The sequence below is a fragment of the Lutra lutra genome, chromosome 8 (genome assembly GCF_902655055.1).
Source record: "Lutra lutra chromosome 8, mLutLut1.2, whole genome shotgun sequence".
In the NCBI taxonomy this organism is placed as follows: Eukaryota; Metazoa; Chordata; class Mammalia; order Carnivora; family Mustelidae; genus Lutra; species Lutra lutra.
The window spans coordinates 122,221,234-122,242,855 of NC_062285.1; the positions used below are offsets into that span (position 1 = coordinate 122,221,234).

The 21,622-nt window shown below is 40.9% G+C and overlaps 1 protein-coding gene across 20 annotated transcripts in view; it reads right to left on the reverse strand.

Moving 5' to 3' along the window:
* The window catches only part of ANKS1B (ankyrin repeat and sterile alpha motif domain containing 1B), a 1,143,054-nt gene that overhangs the window by 52,818 nt on the left and 1,068,614 nt on the right, over nucleotides 1-21,622 (reverse strand). For 10 of the 20 annotated variants that reach the window (XM_047741072.1, XM_047741077.1, XM_047741075.1 and 7 more), the window contains 2 exons: nucleotides 3,285-3,413; nucleotides 1,280-1,351 (listed from right to left, as the gene is read on the reverse strand). In XM_047741072.1, the coding sequence (XP_047597028.1) occupies nucleotides 1,280-1,351; nucleotides 3,285-3,413 (201 nt within the window). Of the gene's footprint in view, nucleotides 1-1,279; nucleotides 1,352-2,360; nucleotides 2,384-3,284; nucleotides 3,414-9,566; nucleotides 9,642-21,622 lie in introns of those variants that run through there. The other 10 variants (XM_047741074.1, XM_047741066.1, XM_047741063.1 and 7 more) reach the window with 3 other exon arrangements.

The window sequence follows — 21,622 nt, forward strand, 5'->3', positions numbered from 1 at the left end:
GGGATAAAAGATTTATTGGCACAGACAATATAACTCTACATCAAACAGAAGGATAACTAATTTCAGTCTTTCTGTTACTGAACTGATCTGAATATTAAATCAGCGATTACTTCTGGAGGTCTCAATTTCATGAAGATTCACCCATACTTAGCTTTCCATGAGCAATCGACATTACATATTTGCCTTCCTAACTGTTTTAAATTTTTAAATATTTCTCACCCGATGCCTGCTCATGTAAAAAAAAAAAAAAAAAAACAAAAAACGTATATTGGCCACAAGTAAGAGCTAGGGTTCACTTGCTAACAATGTTAAATTTGACTCTGGTTAGTTGCTATATGAAATGAGTCTACTATTCTTAATTTGTACTGTCAGGTGTGGCCATAGCCTCTATACATCTGTTATGGAGGAAGCAAGGATAAGGGACACATTTAAACAAACAAACAGACAAGGGGGGGAAGGATAGGGTGGCTGGGTTATGGACATTGGGGGAGGTATGTGCTATGGTGAGTGCTGTGAACTGTGTAAGACTGATGATTCACCTGTACCCCTGAAGCAAATAATACATTGTATGTTAATAAATGTTAATAAAACAAACAAACAAACAAACAAAACTAGAGTGGATGTGTAGTATGAGTATATGAGTATATGTAGTATGAGTAAGATTCAGTTTGGGTAGTAGAGACTCCTGGGAATCCAGGGACCAACGATCACAGACATTTACAGTTGCCATTTTTGTCAATATTGACTGCCCTTACCTGATTTACTCAGAGTTGAATGTTTTTTTCTTATACAAAAAAAAAAAAACACCAAACCAAAACAAAACAAAAAAACCCTCAGAGTTGAGAAGTCTCATAAAGAATATTGGCTTTATACAATAAGCCCTTGATAGCTGAGCATTTGATAATCTTTTACATAATTGGTGGTCTTCACAGTAAATATTCTCAGACTGCTTAAAGCGTTTTCTTGCAATAAACTAAAGACTGTCTCTTAAGCTGGAGAATGACCAAAGTACATACAATTAACTTTAAATCTTTAAAAATAAGAGTAAATGCAACATGGCATAAATACATCAGTACGTCCAGCAGATATCAACTCAGACTACAGTCAGATAAGCTCAAGTATAAACATGAACAAAGCCTAAACACCTTTTTATGTAACAGTAATGTGATTCAGCAGACCAGCAGATGAAGAAAATAGTCATTTGAAAAGTGGTAATTTGTAACCATACCCGGTATTTAGTATTTCAGCGACTAGAAATAAAATTGTTTGGCAAACTTACCCGCATTTTTGCACAGGCATCTTGGGTTGATTCTGTCCCTCTGAGCTCTTTTATCAGCATAGAACCTAAATACTAAAATACAAAACAATTCAATGGTTTATGAAAAAATATAATAAATAAGAGTTGCGATTTAAAACCAAACTGTGGAAGTCCTACTGGCTGGGTTTCCTGGCTGAAAGTTGTTAGATAACTTTTATAAACTAAGAGTAACTAATCCTAACAAATAAATGCTTTTAAAGAGAGAATGCTGTAGAATTAACTACAGTTCTGAGAGCTGTAAATTGCCCTTTATAATAAAACCGCAGCATTTTCTAAAGATGCCATCTTTCAAATCATATTTAACTGCAAAATGGGGGCATCTAAAAATGTTTTCCTTTTTTTTTTTTTTTTTTTTAGGCAGCAATGTCTGCAAAAATAAATCACGCTACTCTCCACGTAATTACAGGGTTGTGTGAGACAGCTGAGAAGCTAAGCGATATGCACCCCATTTGGGCTGAGTTGGCTGCGTAGGTAATTAACGTTAGGCCGCTCTCGGGCGGAGATTCAGTTTGGGGTCTCAGCGTTCACAGCTGCGCGCCCAGTGCTTGATCCACCTGGGAATGAGATGGGCACAAGGTGGGAGCCTGCGGGGACGAGGAACGACCTCTCCGTTGTTCCAGAAGGGGGAGAGCCCAGTTCCTGGTGCACACCGACACGGAGGGGCTGAATGGGGTAGGAGAGACGAGAACGTCCTCACTTTTTTGTTAGGGGATCTGATCCAATACTGTCTCGGTGCCAAACGCCACTCACTAAGTTCTGGCTGGGGGGCGGGGCGGGGGGCGGGCGACAAAGAGTTTGTAGCAAAATGTCTATTTTGCCTTTCCATCAATTGACTCCTCTCCAACTTTTCGAAGCTTCAATAGGGTTTCTTTCTTTTGTCATTTTTTTCCTTCCCTAATCTCCTAACTGTCCCCCAACAACAAAAAAAAAAAAAAAAAAAAAAAAAAAAATAGAGCGCGAAAGAGCTCTATGTGTCTTTAAAAAAAAAAAAAAACAAAAAACAAAACAAAACGAAGAAAATGAAAATCATTATTTTCCTTACAGGGCACGGGGCAAAAACCCGACTGCGAATCGGGCGTGCGGACCCGGCACAGCCGGACGCGAAGAGGGGCGTGCCTTGAAAGAGCGGGGGCGTGGCTGAGGGCCCCGCAGCAAGGCGAGCTCCAAAGGCCCAAGGGTTTGTGGGGCGTTTGAGCTTTGCAGGAAGGAGGCATTTCAGTTCCACAGTCTGGAGAGATTACTGCTGAGATGAACCCAATGCTCCACGATAAGTAGGCAGTAAAAGAGGTATAGATAATAAAACGAACAAAAGGCCGAAATTGCTAGGCGACAACCAAAATGCCCACGTCTTAATCAAATTAAGAAAAAGGATCTCGGAGAAATCCTTGCCTTTTCAGCTATGGGGGAATTCTGCCCTAACTGAAACATTTCTTTTTTAAAAAGAGGTGATTTTACTTTTCCTGCTGCAGCCATGACAACCACCTGTCCCCAAACCTATGGTATTCTTTCAATATTTACCTGTTCATATTACTTGTAATTCTCAGCTCAGCCTGATTCTCTCTCCTATTAGAACAAGGTATCCAGTAATAGAATCCTAATGAAAAAAATCGGGTAGTAGACCCAGTGTTTTGAGATCATTGGTCAGTGAATGTTGCTGTCTATATATGTCATACTTATATGCATTTCCATTTTAAGATTGTGCTTTAACATATTTCATTTAAAATATACAACTGTATAAGAAGGCAAAATAGACCTTAAGCTTACAAGAATAAAAGGGATTATTAACCTCTATTTACTTGGACATTCTCAGTATAGGAAAGGCTACTTTAAGGAAAAGAGAAGGGGAGAACATTTTAAGAGTTTCATTAATGGCCATTTTGGTGTATTTCCAATATAAAAGTAAACAAGCCAGAAGTACACCCTCTATTCCCGCTGGTACCCAAATACTGAATAGATGGTAACTTACAAAAGCTTTGTAATCACATGATTGGAAGATGAGCTTTTCTGGGTGGTGCTGCCAGTACTGAACTGGAGTTGAGGCTGTGGCTTCATTTGGAGGTCGCAAAGTAATGGAAGGTTCTCCCCAGTCTCCTGTCTGAAAATCACATTTATTCTAGAGGTAATATGAGCAGTTGGCAAAGTTCATTCCCTATAGTTAGCCTGAGTTCATTTTACACATGTGTGCTAGAATAGGCAAATGCGTCTGGGTGTATTATATGTGTAGAAATACTTTTACTATTTTTTATTGGTTTTATATATGTGATAGCATCATATTTCCCAAAGCTGAGTTAATTTCTCAGGCGTGAAAGAAGTTATTCCATTTTTAGAAGGACACCCTAAGCTATGTGATTTTAAAATAAAACATGGAGATATTCATAAATGATGCACTAATTCATAATTTTCTGTTACAACAGAAAAAGAACATACGAACTTTGAAAGAGTTTTCTGTTTTTAAGCTTATTTGAACTTTTTAGTCTGAATTGTTTTTACATTCAGGAATACACAGCTTCATGAATTTCAGTTTCCAAATATGACATGTACCATGTACTTGGGATGATTTTAGATCTCTGGAGAAAAGGTAGTGTAAGTGTGATTCTAAACAAAATTTCACAAGAAAAATTTACAAATGGATGACTAGTTTTCCTCATCTGAGTTCACTTGTATTGATAAAATGCCACTGTGACAATCTTGGATGTATTCAGCTACCTTTCTCAGAAAACCTAAAGCACCAATGAATAATAAACATTCAAATGCCAAGTTTGGTCATACGTGCATATGCATGTACTTGAGGATCTTAGTTCACAAATACAGGCAAATGCACATATGATGGCGTATCCCACTAAGACAGACCCAAGACAGAAGGACATCCCATCCTTCCATCTATCATTTTCCATGAGGTTAGCTTCGACTAGTTTTATTACTATAATGGCTTAGTGTGAGCATCTATAAAGTCAAAGGCTGGCGTTGGCAGGTCTTTTCTGGGTTCTAATCTGATTTAGATATTATAATAGGGGTGATTTCTCACTCTTTTCCCTGGTAAAGTTCCCAGTTTCTCAAAATTCAACTCTTTGTTCTCAAATGGACATTAACAAAAACTAGACAACAGGTAGATTTCCAAAGTTACTCTCTTTTAACCTGGATCTGGCTCCTCTTGTAGAGTTAAAAGAATTACCTTTCTCAGGAGTTGGAAGGATATAAATAGGTCTCATGAGCTCCCAAACGAAGTAAAACTTTGGTCAGAGACCAAGTTCTACTGAAGTACTAACAAATGGATTAATACTGTAGGGTTTCTTAAGGAGGATTTTCAAGGAATCTAGCATAAGAACGCAGAATTTTGGGTGTAGGTGTATGTTTTGGAGGGAGAAAAAAGTCGACAGCTTTCAATAAATTCTCCGAAAGGCTCAGAAACTCCAACAGGTTAAAAACTGTGAGTCTCCAGAAGTAGCTTACACGGGACGTGTGTTTTGGGGAAGAGGACTAGCATTTCAATTTTCTCTGTGCAGTTTGGACTTACGTTAGGTGACACATGAGGTTGGCTGCTAAGGCTGGGAAGTGTTAGGAATAGGCTTTGCTTTCTGAAGTTTCTGTCTTTGAAAAACCAAAAGAAAATTCTAGAGCTCCTCAGGAATGCACAGGCCTTTTCACTGAGGCAGAGAATCTCTAGTCTAAGCCATTCTGTTAGTTTGGTTCTAGATCCTAACTTACTTGCATATGGCTTGGTTCTCCTATCTCCTGTCTGTTGAAATTGTTAAGACTTTACCTGGAATAATTACTTTAGCATTTCTGTCTGTCTTTATGACCCATCCCTGACTCATTCTTGAGTTTTCTCTTTATAAGTTTTATTTTGTTAAAAAAAAAAAAAAAGACTGGCTGCAATTAATTTCAGGAGAAAGTTTTCCTCTGGCTGCCTATTATGATCTTCTCTTTCTCTTTCAAACATCTGGTCTACAACATCTATCAGTCTTTAATTCAACTAGCTGTGATTTGCTCTTAAAAAAAAAAAACTAGTATGAAATTGAAAATGTAGAAAATGTGGATTTCAAAGCTATTTTGAAGCTGAATGTAATAACCTTTAAGTGATAATACCTATAGTTAAAACTCTGGAAACATGCAGCCAGGAGTTCTTAATTAAAAGCTCTCCCCAAATCCAGCAAATCCTTTAGTCCGCCCCATTCACCTTCTTCCCCTCCCTCGATAAAGCAACAACAACAGAGCAAACAGGTGTTGTACATTTAAGTCACGGGTAACACTGTTAACAGAACAACAGAAGTTTGCACGCAACTCCGTGGAATGATACAAAAGGAGAAGCTGGTTGACGTTAAGATCTTTCGATCCAGTGTTTTCCGGGTGACAAATGAAACCAAGCATCAGATCATCACTTCAGCCCTGTCTTAGTTTAGCTGAAGTATCCCTTGGCTGAGCTCAACAGGCAGTTCTCACAACAGCCTGAACAGCCATGGCAGGCGCTGGGGGTACCACGGGTTGCGGGGCAAAGGCTGGGAACAGGGCTGGGCGTGGGGATGAGTGGGGTGCAGCCAGGGTTATGGGGACATTTCAGGTGTTAGTACATTAAGCATGCAAATCGTATGCAAACTCATTCTCTAGTTGCTGAATTAACTCAGGCACTTTTATAATTAAACTTCGATGTGAGTTTCATACACGTCAAGCAGAACTACAGCCAAATGCTCATCCCAATATTCACACCATCTACGTAAGTTGTAGCAGACATTTTGGGAAGAACGAGCCCCAGCACATAGCACCTCAGTCTGGAAATCATCCCGACCTCTTATTTGATAACCACTTGAAAAACGGGTGGCACATCCAATAAACTCAGTTTAGGCAGGGCCATCATCTGCTCTCTGGGACTCCACTTTGTCCTGAAATCACAAGCCACCTGCTTTGAATTCAGAGTGATCTGACAGGGCCTTCCTACATGCTATGGGGGAGGGGAGGGAATTATGCGGAAGAGAAATACAATCCCTCCTTTATGTTCTTTGTGGCCTTGAAACATTACTCTGGTCCAAATATTTTAAAATTCTCTATATAGGGACTGGATCTATCTTTCTGGAATAAAAACTGAGTTTTGTCATATGTAGGGCCTATTTCCAGATGTTCATTTTCAAAGGCGTAAACAGTGTTCTTAAGATTGAAGTTACAAAAAACATAAATGTTCTTGCTTCCTGGAAGTTTGTCAGCTTATTATTACTGTGTTTCACTTTAGACCGAAGAATATTTATAAGGCACCACTTGCACGTGTTCAGTCTTCCCTCTGGAGTTAGCTTTCTGAGAGCGGATGGATTTGGTGATACTACTGCCAGCAGGAGGTATCGACTGGGCCTTGGGTTATAGCTTCAACTGGTCCACGGACAGTAAAAGAAAAAAAAGATTGGAGAGAATAATGTCCGTTCTGGACACTGGACGGCACCAGGAATGAACTATGGAGGAAGCGGGTAGGGTGGTACAGGGTAGGGACCAGTGAAAGAAACCGAAAAGCAAATTAGGGTTTCCACCTCAGCTATACAATAATTTCAAATGGGGAGGCCCATTGTTAGGTCTTGTAAAATAGTACACTCATATCAAGATGGTACCTGCATTTCCTCAGGTAAATTAATAAAAGTAATTCTCCAGGTAAGTTAATAAAATTAATTTAATAATTTCCCAGTTTTAAAAAACGTGTTAAATACGAAAAAAATCAAACAGACCTAAAACGTCTTTTGCCTCAAAGAAGGTTTATAATCAAACCTTACCCTCGACGAATAGTAGATTTAAACTTAGGGAACAGAGATGCAATTATATTTAAGTAGAATAACAAAACAGGAAAAAATTGGGGTAAAATTCTATTTTAAATTATTTACTGACTGGCAGTACTCTTTAAAAGGCTTAAGTAATTATAGAAGAGAAATTCAATGATTCAAGACACTCTTACTAAATGTCTCCAGGCTACTTTTTTAGAGCTTAAAATACTTAAAACTTTCCTTTATGTTCATGTATTGAATGATTTTAATATTCTAAGAATTTGGTCATGGCTTAAAACCTCATCTACTTGGTATGTATGTATGTATTTCCTGTAGGATATTATCAATGAAACAAAGGAAAATGGACATCATGAAGAATCCTTTCCAGCTCAAATAAAAATTAAACTGTGAATATAGAGAAAAAACATAATTTGAGATTAGAGCTATAAGTGGAAAATTGATTCTGTTGAACAGGTATTTACCAACTGCCAACTCGGCGTGCACAGTCTGGCGGAGTGTGAAGGGCTACGGTAGGGCCATACTTAACATGATGTAATTAAATCAAACGTCTTTTATCCCGCCAACTGAAAAGTATAAAATCATTAACTGAATTTAGTTGTGACCCAGGAAAAAATTCACAAAAGCCTGCAGATAGATTTTTGTTGGATGGTGGAGACTAAAATGCAGCTTTTCAACTTTGCTTTATTCCAAAGGTGTTACAGATGTATGACTTCTGGTTCAAATGCACCAGAGACATAAGGCTAATGGAAAAACACCGTATTGCAGAGTTCTCTCCTCCAAACATGGAAACTGAAGATACTACATACTCTCTATCCTCTGTGCATATGAAGGGAACATCGTCTGTAATCTTATTTTCTTCTTGAGAAAAACATTTCCTAAGGATATCAGTAAATAATTAAAAGCCAGAGTTATGACTTAGCTTCCTAACATGAACAGAAAGGTATGGTATTTTTCAAGTCTTGTTCTGAATTTTTTTTTAAAATTAGGATTTAATTGATTTTTTTTTTAAATAGTAGCTTTTAAATCTTTTCTACTAGGAACTGTTTCCACCTACCTGCTTATAAATTTAGATCTGAATATTAACAAACATTCTCTATTTCTCTAGAACACTTAATGAAAAACGAAAATGATCTTAAATGACGATTGTTAGGTTAAGGCTTCACTTTGAAGGATTCTGACAAATATCGATCAGAGGTGAGCTACCCAAACATCCATAAGGTACAGGTGAAAACATTTATTTTCTGTTATCTCTGAGGCTTTGAAGAATGTTCCCGAGAGCTGAATGCTTATAAATATGTAGACATGGGTTTGGATGTGAATGTAAGGAAGGGCCTCCTACAAACATTCACACACACACACACGGAAGCAGGAGGCTGCAGCAGGTCTTTTGAAAATCTTCCAGAATCAAGAGTGCTAGTTTGGTCAAATGCAGCTGGTTATACTAAATTTGTTCCTTTGGATGATAAAGAGCAGAGATGGCCACTTCTCAACATGAAAAAGCACTGGTTAGCATTTATGGGTTCGGGAGGGACTGCTGGGTCACTGGAGCATCGGTACCAGGCAACGTACAGACCCCATGAGCCCAAGAGCCAGAAGTCCCATGCACGGGGAGGGGTGTGCCTAGCGTGGCACCCCAAAGGGAGGCCCTGCACATGCCACCCTGAGAGCTCTGTTTAGTGATTCTCAACCAAATGTCTTAACCTCTCGGACAGCAGGCTATCCGATGCGAAAAATTTAACAGGATATGAAAATAAGACTGTATTTTAAAATTCAAAACAGAAAAGACCAAATGTTAAAATGTCTATTTCCCAAACAAAACTGCTTTTTTTTTTTAAAGTATGCAGAGGTAAGCTGTGAATATTTGAATATCATGCAGCTCAGAGTAAAATGGGTCACGATTTCCCACACATTCCAAAGATCAATTCAGTATTGTCCGATGGAAAAAGGCTGAGAACCACTTTGTAGCTCTAACAGTGTCTCTCCTGGCCAAAGTACTCCCACGCTTGCATAAATGTATACAGAATATCATGCAAATCAGACTCAAATATTTCTCACAACTGAAGCACATGAACCTTTGAGAACTTTTGGACACAATGGGTTGACTAGCCCATGGACATGGGGAAGTACGAGATGCGGAAGACTAACACTGATATATATGTGTGTGTGTGTATATATATATCAATTTACCCTTTTCCTTCTTCCTGTAAAAGCAAGTTAACACAGACACCTGGGATGAAAGCCAAAACTCACATGGGACAGATTTTAACTGCAGACTTTAAAAACCAGGTATGTTTCTCATTTTAGGACAATGTTTGCACATCAACTGGTCACAAGGCACAGTGAATGAGGTATCAGAGACAAGCTCTCAGGAGTCGTGAGACAGCACAGAGTGTCTGCATTGCCAGGACACAGTACCTGCAGCTACTGACAACACTTTGCAACACATTACACAGTGCAAGTTCAGGAAAGAAAATAACCGTTTGTAACCTTACATTATGAACCTGATGGATGGCTGAGAAAGGAAATCCAGCGTTCTGATTCGTCCATATCTCACAGACAGACGACTGCTGATATAAACAGAAAACTATCTCATCTTGTCAATATTTAGAACATGGCAGCTACCAAGGTAGCATCAAGGAAGGGAAGGAGGAAAATAATAAAAAGCAAAGAATCACATTTCTTAAACACACACACACACACACACACACACACTCAAAAAATGTTTTAGGTTGCCCAGGTTTAATAATTGGCTTCCAACATATTCTTTTGCTTAAAAGCATTTTGGGTTGGCTGGGAAAGAAAAAAGACCATTTAGGCATTAGTTTTATATCAAGGGAGATTACCAGTAAGTTCACATCTCGGAAAAAACAAATTGTGTTTTACATTTGCCAAAGACAACGGAAATACCTTCCCTTTTCACATAATTCATTTCAGAGGATAAATATTTTCACGGAGTTCAAGAAAGATGGGAAAAAACCTTTAGAGCAGAATAAATATTTTTGTTTTCTTATCTTCAGTGACCAAAAGCAAACAATGCAGTAAAATGACTTTCCTGACTCAGTCATTGCTCCATTTAATAAACCTAGAAGATCCTTCTCCCTCCAGAGTTCTCAAGGGCGGTTGACAAGGGAGAGGGGGAAGCATCAGCTGGCCACTCAGCAGTGGAGGGGTGTGGTGGGGGAGCAGGATACTAGCAGGAAGGATACTAGGCAGGGAGGGGTTGGGGTCAGGAAGCCACGGTCTGTTACTGAAGCAGACACTTTGGGGAACAGCACTGGGAGCCTACAATGAGTCAGCTCCATCATTCCGACTCTCCACCACACCATTAACAAGCTAAGAATTAACAATTATTAAAAGGCAATCGTGTTTTCTTGTTTAGAACCAAATGCCAAGCTAGGCCCTCCTCCCGGGAGTTAAAGCAGAAACCACCAAATAAACCGAAGAGGCTCCTGGCTTGATCTTTACAGAGTTCTTTTCCTGAATTCCATCATTCTAAAAGACACCATGAAATTGAATCACAGAGAATGGCAGCATGCCTAAACTTACTCAGTAAGCACTGTGAACATCCCCAGAATTCACAAGTAGGCCGTACAAAGATCATGCCGGAAGGAGATAAGAACATAACCACAATATGGTTTAGAAGCCCGGTAAAGAACAATCGCATCAGCAAATGAATTATGGAAAAGAAACTTATCCCTGTCTAAATGTTATCCCTACCTTCACCCTCCCAGAAATGCTCGCCAGAAACTTAACATCTCTCTGTCCAGTGACAGTGGCATCCCCTCCCCACCCCCGCCCCAGACATCTTTGCTTTCCATCTCTTCTGTCATCTGGATGGCTTGCTGGGGACAGATTGTTAGGTAATTGGCATCCCGTTAAGGAAATAAGATCCCTGGGGTCTGACCGAAGGCAAATGCAACCACCTCCCACTTAAACTGGCTCTGCTACTCAGCTCCTTCTCTAGACTTCCAGGTATTCTCTCCACAGGGAATCTTCCTCTTCCTACCTTTCAAAAATTCAATCTCTAGCAGGTTAAATCTTGTGCCCATTAAATCCCCAGCCACATCTACAATAGCTGGCATCTGATTTAAATATATAAACTCCAGGGGCGCCTGGGTGGCTCAGTGGGTTAAAGCCTCTGCCTTCGGCTCAGGTCATGATCCCAGAGTCCTGGGATCGAGCCCCGCATCGGGCTCTCTGCTCAGCAGGGAGCCTGCTTCCCTTCCTCTCTCTCTGCCTGTCTCTCTGCCTACTTGTGATCTCTGTCAAATAAATAAATAATTTAAAAAATATATATATGAACTCCATGCTTTGGTGGGATTACCATCTTAACTGGCACAAATGGGCATGCAGCAGGAGGATACCCCTCACCTTCTCAGTACTCTCATCCACATTTCTGAGCTCATTGTTTCACAACTTTCACAGACTTAAAAAAAAAAAAAAGTAGTTATTCACCTGAGAGGGAGAGAGACAAGAGAGAGGGAGAGTGGGTGGGTGGGGGGGTGTTTACAGCGGGAAAGGGAGAGAAAATCTCAAGCACATTCCCCACTGAGTGCGGAGCCCAATGTGGGTCTCAATCTCACCAGCCTGAGATCATGACCTGAGCCAAAAAGCAAGAGTCGGCTGCTGAGGCGACTGAGATACCTAGGAACCCCAACGTCCACAGACTTTTAATGCTAGAAGTAACTACCCCAGGAACCACTTGTCATTTGACAGATGAAGACACTGACATTCAGAAGTGGCTTGCTCAGGTGACACAGGGGAGTGTCACAACATGTCAGTCTGCGATGGCTGGGAAGGAGCGCCAGCCCAGTCTCCCCTCCCTGATGGGCACCAGGCCACTTGACAGTTGGGGCAGACCCCATAATTTTCTGGTCACTTTGAGTCACTAAGAATCCATTTTGTAAAAAACAAACCCAGTATCACCTGATTTAGACCTTGCTTTCCCTCACCACAGGTCAGGCTTGAGACTTAAAAAACCCATGGAGGCTTGATTTGTACTTGGTCCTCTCCCTCCTTCTTCCACTAGGAGTAGGGAGGAGTGGGGTGGTATGGTCAATTGTGGATACCCCCCACCCCAAGCTCTACCTCTTTCATGCCCTTTGTTGGGGAGGGGAGTACTGGAGAAGGACAAGGGCCTCTTTTCTTATTCAGCTATGGCTGAATTCTCTGACGGCTTGTACTGCTTCTCAGAATAATGCTAATATGGCCTCTGATGTCCTCTTGTAGCAGGTGTAATCATCCCGTCCTATACAGGTTCTACTGTGTTTCTGTGTAAGATCTTTGGAGGCCTCTTCTGGGGAAGGAGATGGGGTCCCCACTGCACGATTCCTGATGTGAAAAATATGTCTCCAGCTTGAGTTCTTCCAAACTCTACTCAGCCCTCCTAACGCCCATGCTCACCCACTGGATAGGACACAGGAGAGAGGGTATAAGCCAGCCTCCTCCTGGCACGCCCACCCGCATCACACATACATACGGCCTGGCCGTGTAGGGCAGACTGCTCTGTGACCACTCCCTTCTCTGCCAGGACATGACCCTCCAGTTCTCTCTTCTTCAGCTCAAGTTGGTGCATCTGCCTATTAGAAGTCCGACTGTGGAATGAGATGCCAGTTTCCTCTTCTGGCAGTTTCCCCCACTCTGCATGGCCCTTCCTCTTAGAGATCTTCCCACCAGGCTCTGAGTGCATGGGGACACCTGTCTCCTCCTGTGCCCTCTCCTCAGTGGCTTAGGTCTCTGTCCTTCCCCAACACCAATCTTCTGCCTATTCACACAGGCAGCTGACGGTGACTGGGCTCACCACCTCCTGGTCAATCATGAAGAGGGTAGCTGTCTCCATTATGGGCAACTTTCTCTTGAGAATGTTCAGTACTTAGTTCCTACAGGAAATTTCCCACTTAATGTCTTATTACACGAGTATTATCTTCCAACGGTCAGAGAAAGTTACCAGAGAGTTAAAAAGGGAAGAGAGGGTCTCATGCATCACTTAGTTTATTTTTTTAAATTCACATAAAATTTTTTCTCAATGAAGAAAAAAACTCTACCTCTGGTCACATACACTGAACAGAGTTTGTATGTGACTTTTATACATTTGAAAGATGTTATAATAATTATTTTCATTTATGAGCTACGTCTTAAACTTATAAAAAAGTAAAACTTCTATAAGTTCCAACAATTAACTGACTCAATACAAAGGGTAAAAAGTCAGATTTTTTAAAAAGAGTTGGGAAAAAAAGGCAGTTAATTGTGTTTTAGTTGTGGAGGTCGCTGAAGAAAATGCTGATACATTTCAGATATCACAGTAATTCTGCTGGCAATAAATAATTTATCAGGCTCAAAGAGCAGTTACTCTAGGTAGATTAGCTATAACTGGCGTCTTCATAAGATAAAATGTCTCTACTTCTAGACACATGGTTATTAGACTGAGTTTTGGAATGAGGCTTTTTTTTAATGCAAAAGAGTTTCCATCACAGATTTTCATTATATTTATGAAGATAATATTTCACAGTACAACTTGTATTGAAGTGCTGAGTTCTGAATGGTTCTGGGAAAGAAAAAAATGGTGATTTCACTGGGAACCCATATTCCTAGAACAGCAGTGATTTAAATCTAAGTTTTAATTGAGCTTTAGAGTGTCTTCATCTGTAAATAATAATAATAGTACTTAACCTATTTATTTTGCCAGGTTGTTCTGCAGCTCATGGTAAGTTGCATGAGAGAGGGAATTTTTTTAAAGCTAAATTTCTAGCACCTAGAACACAGAAGGCCATCAAGCGTGTTTTACTAAATCACTGGAACTGTAGAATGTGTTCAGAGTTTCTTGACAAAGAGTAAAGCAGGACTGGAACATTAATTACTACTATTCATTATCATTTGTAGTTGGTTCGTGCTTCTCGCCACTTGGGCTTTTTTAGTCAATGACATCACTGCTGACACATTTCTGGTGAATGCACCAGAAATGAACCTTGAAGAGTTCTTGTTAGAATGGTTCTCATTTTTCCTGATACAGGCTGACACAGGGTTTCTCACTTTGTTGAAGGGAGAAGGAATATTTGTAATTAGTATACCTATGCGTTAAAGGCCTGCTTGTACTGAGCTTGGAAACAATTCTATAAAAGGATGTTAAACATCCCTCTGCAAGTTTCATTTGCTTATTTCTCAGGCCAACTTAGTTTACCTCAACCTGAATTACCATGAAATCCAAATAAATGGGGATTAAGGAAAGATAGAGTAGTCTTATAACTGAGATATAGTCAATAATTGAATGTGGATTTCTTTGATGAAGCAAAGGCATATTATGTTATGTTTCTCCTGGCTCTGGAAATGTTTTCTTAAAATACAACACATGTCTCATTCTTTTTTTTTTTTTTTAAAGATTTTATTTATTTATTTGACAGAGAGAGATCCCAAGTAGGCAGAGAGGCAGGCAGAGAGAGAGAGAGAGGAGGAAGCAGGCTCCCTGCAGAGCAGAGAGCCCGATGCGGGGCTCGATCCCAGGACCCTGGGACCATGACCTGAGCCGAAGGCAGCGGCCCTAACCCACTGAGCCACCCAGGCGCCCCACATGTCTCATTCTTGTCACCATCATGTACCTCAGGTTACCAGGAATTTAGTTCAGAAAATACAACACATCTGCATTCCAATCTAATGACAAAATGTAAAGCGTAGTACTTATCTTCAAGGTTTTCTTCCTGAAGGAAGGCTTTTTGTCTACTCAACTGGTAGCAGTCCAGTAGTTTATGACATATTCCCTTTTCTTACTCATCCATTTCCCCCTCTTTGCTGGAGCATTCTCAAACAGGGCTATAACATCTTCTAATAAAAGCAAACAGACTCCTTCCCTTGACCCAATATCCTTCTTGAGCTCCTATTCAATTTCTGTTCTTTTTTAAGAAGTAAAATGCCCCAAGAGGTGCCTGTGTTTTCTCCATGTTCCCTTTTCCTGTCCTCACTTGAGCCCATTCTACAGAAACCGTTTTTCTCTATACCCTCCACTCTGCCAAATCTGACATTTCATTTTCCTTGACATCTGACACTTGATCACTCCTTCCATTTCTTGGCCTCCTTTGCTGGTTTCTGTAAATGGTCATCTTCCCATCCCTGGAGCATCAGTCTTGATCCTTTGCCTTCTCTGGCTACACTAGGTGGTGTTATCCAGTCCTGACTCTCACATTCGCATCTCCAGTCTAGACCTCTCCGCTGAGCTCCACACTCAGATACCCAGCTGTCCTCCTGATGCTGCTCTACTTTGATGATTAACAGGCATCTTAACCGTAAAGTAAATGCCCAAACCGAGCTCCTGTTTACCTCACCTTCTCCATAATCCTTGTCTCAGCAAACAGCAACCCCCTTCTTCCAGTTGGAGCCATATCCTTTTGCTCACATTTCTCATCCAGTCTAGCACCAAATCCTGTGGAATCTACTTCTAAAGTCTTCTCACCCTCCTATCACTGCCTGTTCCAAGCCACTACCTTTTCTCACTTGGATTATTCCATTAGCTTGCAAACTGGTCTTGTTGCTTTCATCCTCATCCCCTTAGTGCTTTTTCTCAATACAACAGCCAACATGATCTGTTTGAAATGAAAGCTGCATCATGGCACTCTGCTCCACTGAACTCACTGGAAGATCCACAGTCCTAATGAGGATGGCCTTTGAGCATCTCCATCTGCCAGCACCCAGCCCTGGCCTCATCTCTCTATCCGCCTCTCCTACTCTTCTTCTTGTTTACTTGGTTCTGGATAGCAGTGCACATTCCCGCTTCAAGCCTCTGCATTTGTCTCCCCTTCTGCCTGAAATGCTCTTCCTCCAGCTACTGCGAGACTAGCTCCCCCATTTCTTGCAGGATCTACTCCAATGTCACCTTCTCAGAGAAGCCTTCCCTGAGCATCCAGCATATTATGTCCAAATTCAGTCTATATTTTCCACATTGTAAAAGGAGTATTCTTTCAAGCAGAAATTGAACATTCAAAAAAAGTTTAGAGTATAGGAATCTGTCTACCTGGCACCATGACATGATTCCAAGATAGTTACTGCAACTTTTGAGCACAAGGCGTGGGTCACAAAGTGACTGTCTATGGAATGCACATTGTTATGGACACAATCCCTTTTCCACCATCAGGACCAGTAGTAAACTGGGATTCAGAGGCTGATGAGGCTCATGATGGGTCTTGGAAGGGAGCAAGCTGACAAGAGCTCCATTGACTCGCCAACACCAATTAGGTTCTGAAAACCTTCCAGGAGTCTGCCAACACTGTGTAGGCTAGTTTAATAAAGAAATGTGTATGAATAGAGCCCTCCAGTCAGATTCTACCAGAGATGAAATTTTCTGCCTTGTTCTAGCCCTGGAAAAAATTGTCTTTTTCTCTGTTTCTCCCTTATATTTGTCGTGATTCTTTCACACTTCGGGGTGTTTGAAAATTGACCAGAAAGAATCCGACAAGAAATAGGAAAGGTTCAGGGTGAGAGCTAAAGGTATAATGAAGTCCATGCCTTCTCTTGGATGACAGCGCTTCTAAAATAAAACAAAAACAAACTTGAAGAGTGAACAAAACAGCTTCAAAGGCAAAAGAAGAAAGGGCACCCTAACAAAAGAAGGCTCAGTCAGCAGCCAGTGGACTCAGCAGCTCCTTGAGCAGAGACTAAAATGAGATCTGTCAAAAAGATGGAGTCAAAGAGACTCGGGCAAGGATTAATGCACCCCACACCTCTGCATCTTTTCTTCCAGCAGCGACAGCCCCGCAGCCTATGGGGCTTCCACGGGCACTAACGGAAATGCTGCCTGGAAATCAGAAAATCAAAACCCTTGGTTTCTCTGAGTTGCCCAGGGGCCGTGGGCCAGCCTCAGATCACTTCCATCTCCCTGACATGGATTCAGTAATGACCCTCCACTCCCCTCCTGTGAGCTATGCGATTCGAACACAGCCCTCAAACGATTGTATGGGATTCTTCTTTTCAACTACACTCGAATGTCTCAAGTTGAGGGTTTTTAAAGTTTTGTTTAAATTTCTATGTATTTATATGTTTGCCACTGACCCTTTTTAAAAAAAAAATATTTCAGGCCCACTATTTCATTTGCAGGGAATGCTGGACTCAAGAAAATGCTGTTTCCCATCATTTCTCCACCTTCCCGAAGAGCAATCCTATCAAACCTTTGTGATCGTGACCTTCCCCTGGAAGTGAAATGTCAGGCCATTCTCTCTGGGTTCTCTGTGGGTGACCCACTGGCATCAGCATTCATCAATCTGGCAAAAGTGGGAAGAACTAAATACCACTTCTGGTCCCATCCTAAGTCCATCGGCATGATACAGATTTGGGTGATAAATTCCTGTTGCTTGCCCAAATTTACAGGTTTCTCTCTTTCCCTCCCTCCCTCCCTCCTTCCTCCCTACCGTTCTTGTTAACAGATTCTAGTGCTGACAGCACATAAAATAAGCCCTCAGCTACCAAAGTAGGAAAGAACGTACAGGCGAGGTGATTTCTGTTATTCATTTGCAGAGATCATATATAGCTTGCATTCCCTAATATGACAGTTGTAGCCCTAAATGACAATACACAATTATTTATGAGATCTCTTCAGAAAAGCGAAAGCAGAGAGAAAAAAGAACACTATGCAATTGAGATCGCAATGTAGAGCTCCCCAGTTTCTCGGCATGTTACAAGGAACTGTAGTCAATCGGGATCATGCTATTTATTGCAATATCGGCTGTTTTACTGGTTCTACCTCCAACTTTGGATGCCACCGTTACTGATGCATTTTTTTCAGAACAACTAAGAAGCAGAAATATTAATAACTCATTCAGAAAAGCAGTGATCAGCTTTTTTTTTTTTATCATAACATGGATTGCTGCAAAGAAACCGGCTTTTGCAGAGTAATACTGTTCTTTGCCTGTAACATTTTTTTTTTTAAATTTAAATTATTTTTTTAAACATATATTTTTATCCCCAGGGGTACAGGTCTGTGAATCGCCAGGTTTACACACTTCACAGCACTCACCATAGCACATACCCTCCCCAATGTCCATAACCCCACCCCCCCTCTCCCAACCCCCCTCCCCCCATCAACCCTCAGTTTGTTTTGTGAGATTAAGAGTCACTTATGTAACATCTTTTTTATACATTATGTTCCTTTCTTGCAAACTGAGGCTGTCATTTTCTTTATTTAAGCCCATTTTTTAGCTAGACATTCAACACTGTTTCCTGCCTCTGGTCAAAAGAGAGGTGTTGGACAAGGCCATTCATTCACCGACGTTGAGACCCCACAACTTCTCCATGTTATTCATGTGGAAAATATGGAAAAATGAGGTCTAGTTGAGTGATGATCTTACATGATGCTGACCTAAGAGGTCTCTGGTAGAAGACTGCAGTTTTTTCCTCGGTTCTGTCTGTTCAACACTGAAATCACCGCATTGGGGAAATTACTTGAAAGGTATCCTTGTTTGAAGTAAGCGTTTTAAATTAGCACATGTCATATTTGGGGAGGATCACTGATACACTGAGTGTTGGCCAAGCTTTAACAAGACATTGATAGCCTAGGATTATTGGGCAAACAACTGGATAAAACTTTATTCTGGAAAGGAATAATGTAAATGTAAAATCCTGCATTAAGGTTAAACACACACACACACACACACACACACACACCCCAAGGCTGAGGGCTGAGGTTGGAGGCATGGCTCATGGCCATTGGTAAAAGCTGGGACATTTTCACGAAGAAAAGCTCAGTAGGAGTTAACAGATGTTATGGAGGTCAAGTATGAACATCAACAAAGCAGATGTGCCCAGAGCTGGGGATTCAGGATGCTGTGGGATGTATATCCCACTTCTCAGAATGATATTGGCAAGGAGCCGCATATGATGAACAGAGTAAGGGGAAGACATCAAATTCTCTTTAGTGTTAAAGAACTGTTCTCAGCAAAACGGAGCAGATTTATTCTTCAATTTTTCTAAGCTAAGTATGTAATAGATATAGGAAGGCTTATTTCAATTCAATGTAAGAATTTTTCCAGAGCGATGGGACTGTTTCACAAAGTCAGGGTCACCTTCCCAGGGATGAGGGTAGGCAGAAACTTGTAGCTGTCCATTTGGGATGTATTAGGAACAGTCCTGCATTATGTCACAGGACTAGATATATTTTCCAGCCCGTTCCCATCCTAAGATTCTCTGCTTTTCTTTAGTAGAAGCACAGAAGAATCTTCTGGTCATTAACACAAGTTACTGCAAATCTTTGTGATGTTGCATTCAAACCTCATTGGAAACCCCTACAGAAAAGGGGTTGCACCATTTCATAATTGTTTACATGAAGCAATTGTTTGCTACTCCTGATTTGTAAAGAATAAGAAAACAGATGTCAAGAGTGAAGGATTTTCTTGACAAAGTTTATCCATGCTACCTTGGAGGTTCAATTCTTAACTAATCTTGCATTTTCCTAAAACGTTAGACAGTTTTAATAGAATCTGTCACAGGACTCAAAACATTGCACTAGAGACATTTGGGGTTCTAGAACTTACAGAATGTGTCATGTCTGCTGAAACCCAGTTTGGAGAGAGACAGTGCAGGTGTTTATCAACACAGTAGTCAAAGCTCAGGTGGGAAGCTTGACTGCCTGGGTCTAAATCCTGCCTCTACTTCTTACAATCGGTGTGGCCTTGGGTAAGCAACATAAACTCTCCATGCTTTGGGAGTTGTATTAATTATACATTATAAGTTGTATTATAAGTTGTATGAATCATTACTGCCTCTGACAATAATGGCATTCAGTTAACTTACCAGATCTACTAAGCAGGGGCTGTTCCAGATAGTTCTTCTAAAAGATTTGAGACCATCCCAATTTGTGTCTAATCTGGGGATCCTAGAAAACTGTGGCTTTGTGGTGCCTATAACCTTGTGTAAAGTAATCTGGTCAACAAGTATTTACAGAGTGCTCAGTATAAGAAATTTTAAAATGATGAAGGAAGAGTCAGGCCTTGCTACTACATAGCCAACATACACTTCACTGTAGGAGAAAAAAAAGTTTAAATATAAAAGATAATGATAGAATTCGATATATGCTAACTCATCAAGTATTTGAAAGTATTTAAATAAGGGTATCATCCATAAATCCTTTCCAAAGAGCTCCAATGTTAACTGGGTTATGACACAGATAGAAACTTCTTGGAGTATTCGAACTCCTAAGAACTATTGTTTCTATACCAGTGGAGAGATATCAGTTTGGGCTTAGGAGCTGGAAAATAGAAGTAGTTTTGTAAAACACAGTTAGGTATTATGAGCTTTACTCCACAGTACATTTATTCCCAGTTGTTAGTTGAAAAAGCATACTGTAGAAGTTTTCTCAAAATAATGATACTTTCTGATAAAACAACCCAAACATATAGCTTTAGAATTTGTAAAATAGCTTTGACAACTACTCCTTTACTTGTGCCTCACAAAAAATAATGTGAGGTGGGCATTCATTTCATTTTAGGAAGAGAAAACTAAGATTCTGAATGGCTAAAAAGGCTTGCTCAAGTTTATAGAGGTAAGAGATACCAGAGATGGGATTCTTAACCCTGATCTCATGGCTTCAGGTCCGGTATTTTTAAAAAGCTCATCAAATTATAAATATGAACCACTGAAATCAGTACTTATGTGATATGACAATTTTCTTTCTTTTTTTTTTTTTAAAGATTTTATTTATTTATTAGACAGAAATCACAAGTAGGCAGAGAGGCAGGCAGAGAGAGAGAGGGAGAAGCAGGCCTCCCGCCGAACAGAGAGCCTGATGCGGGGCTCGATCCCAGGACCCTGGGATCATGACCTGAGCCAAAGGCAGAGGCTTTAACCCACTGAGCCACCCAGGCGCCCCTATATGACAATTTTCTATCAGACATTCTCAGAATGTTAGAGCGGATTTGTTCAGGGGCCCACTTTTGCTATTTCTGCTGCATTCCCATCCCTGGTCATGGCACTCTGACGGTCCCTGGGAGGGGCTCCCTTCCCACCCTTCAATCTGTGTGGTGCACCAGGAGGGAGCTAAAACCCCTTTCAGACACATGACCTGTGCCTGGCTAATCAAATCGCACGTGCGCATACACGTGCGTGCGCGCACACACACCCACCCACACACACACACTACACAGTACACACACAACCTCCTTTGTAATTCGCTCTGGACAGGTAAGTGATCCAAAACAGACTGATCTGAACAAATGGGACTCAATCCTGGACTTTAAGGGGAGCGGTTGGAAAAATAAGGCCTCTTTCTTATAGTTTCAAGTTAAGTAGAAATTGGATTTGAAACTCCCTCATAATAGAGAAAGCCTTTTTGGGAGAAGAGCCAACCCAGAGGGGAGGAGAGCTGAGACAGGAAGAGCCAAAGAGCAAGACATCACAGGACCACTGGGACCCAGGTCCACCTCAACTTTGCAGTGAAATGACTCGAACACATGCCCTTTTTAACTTAAGACACCCTAAGGCGGATTTTTGTTACTTGCACGTATCTAGAAGAGTCCCTACTGGTATATGACTTCAGTCATCTACAAATGGGATTAACTGAGAGAGGACTGCTTAATCA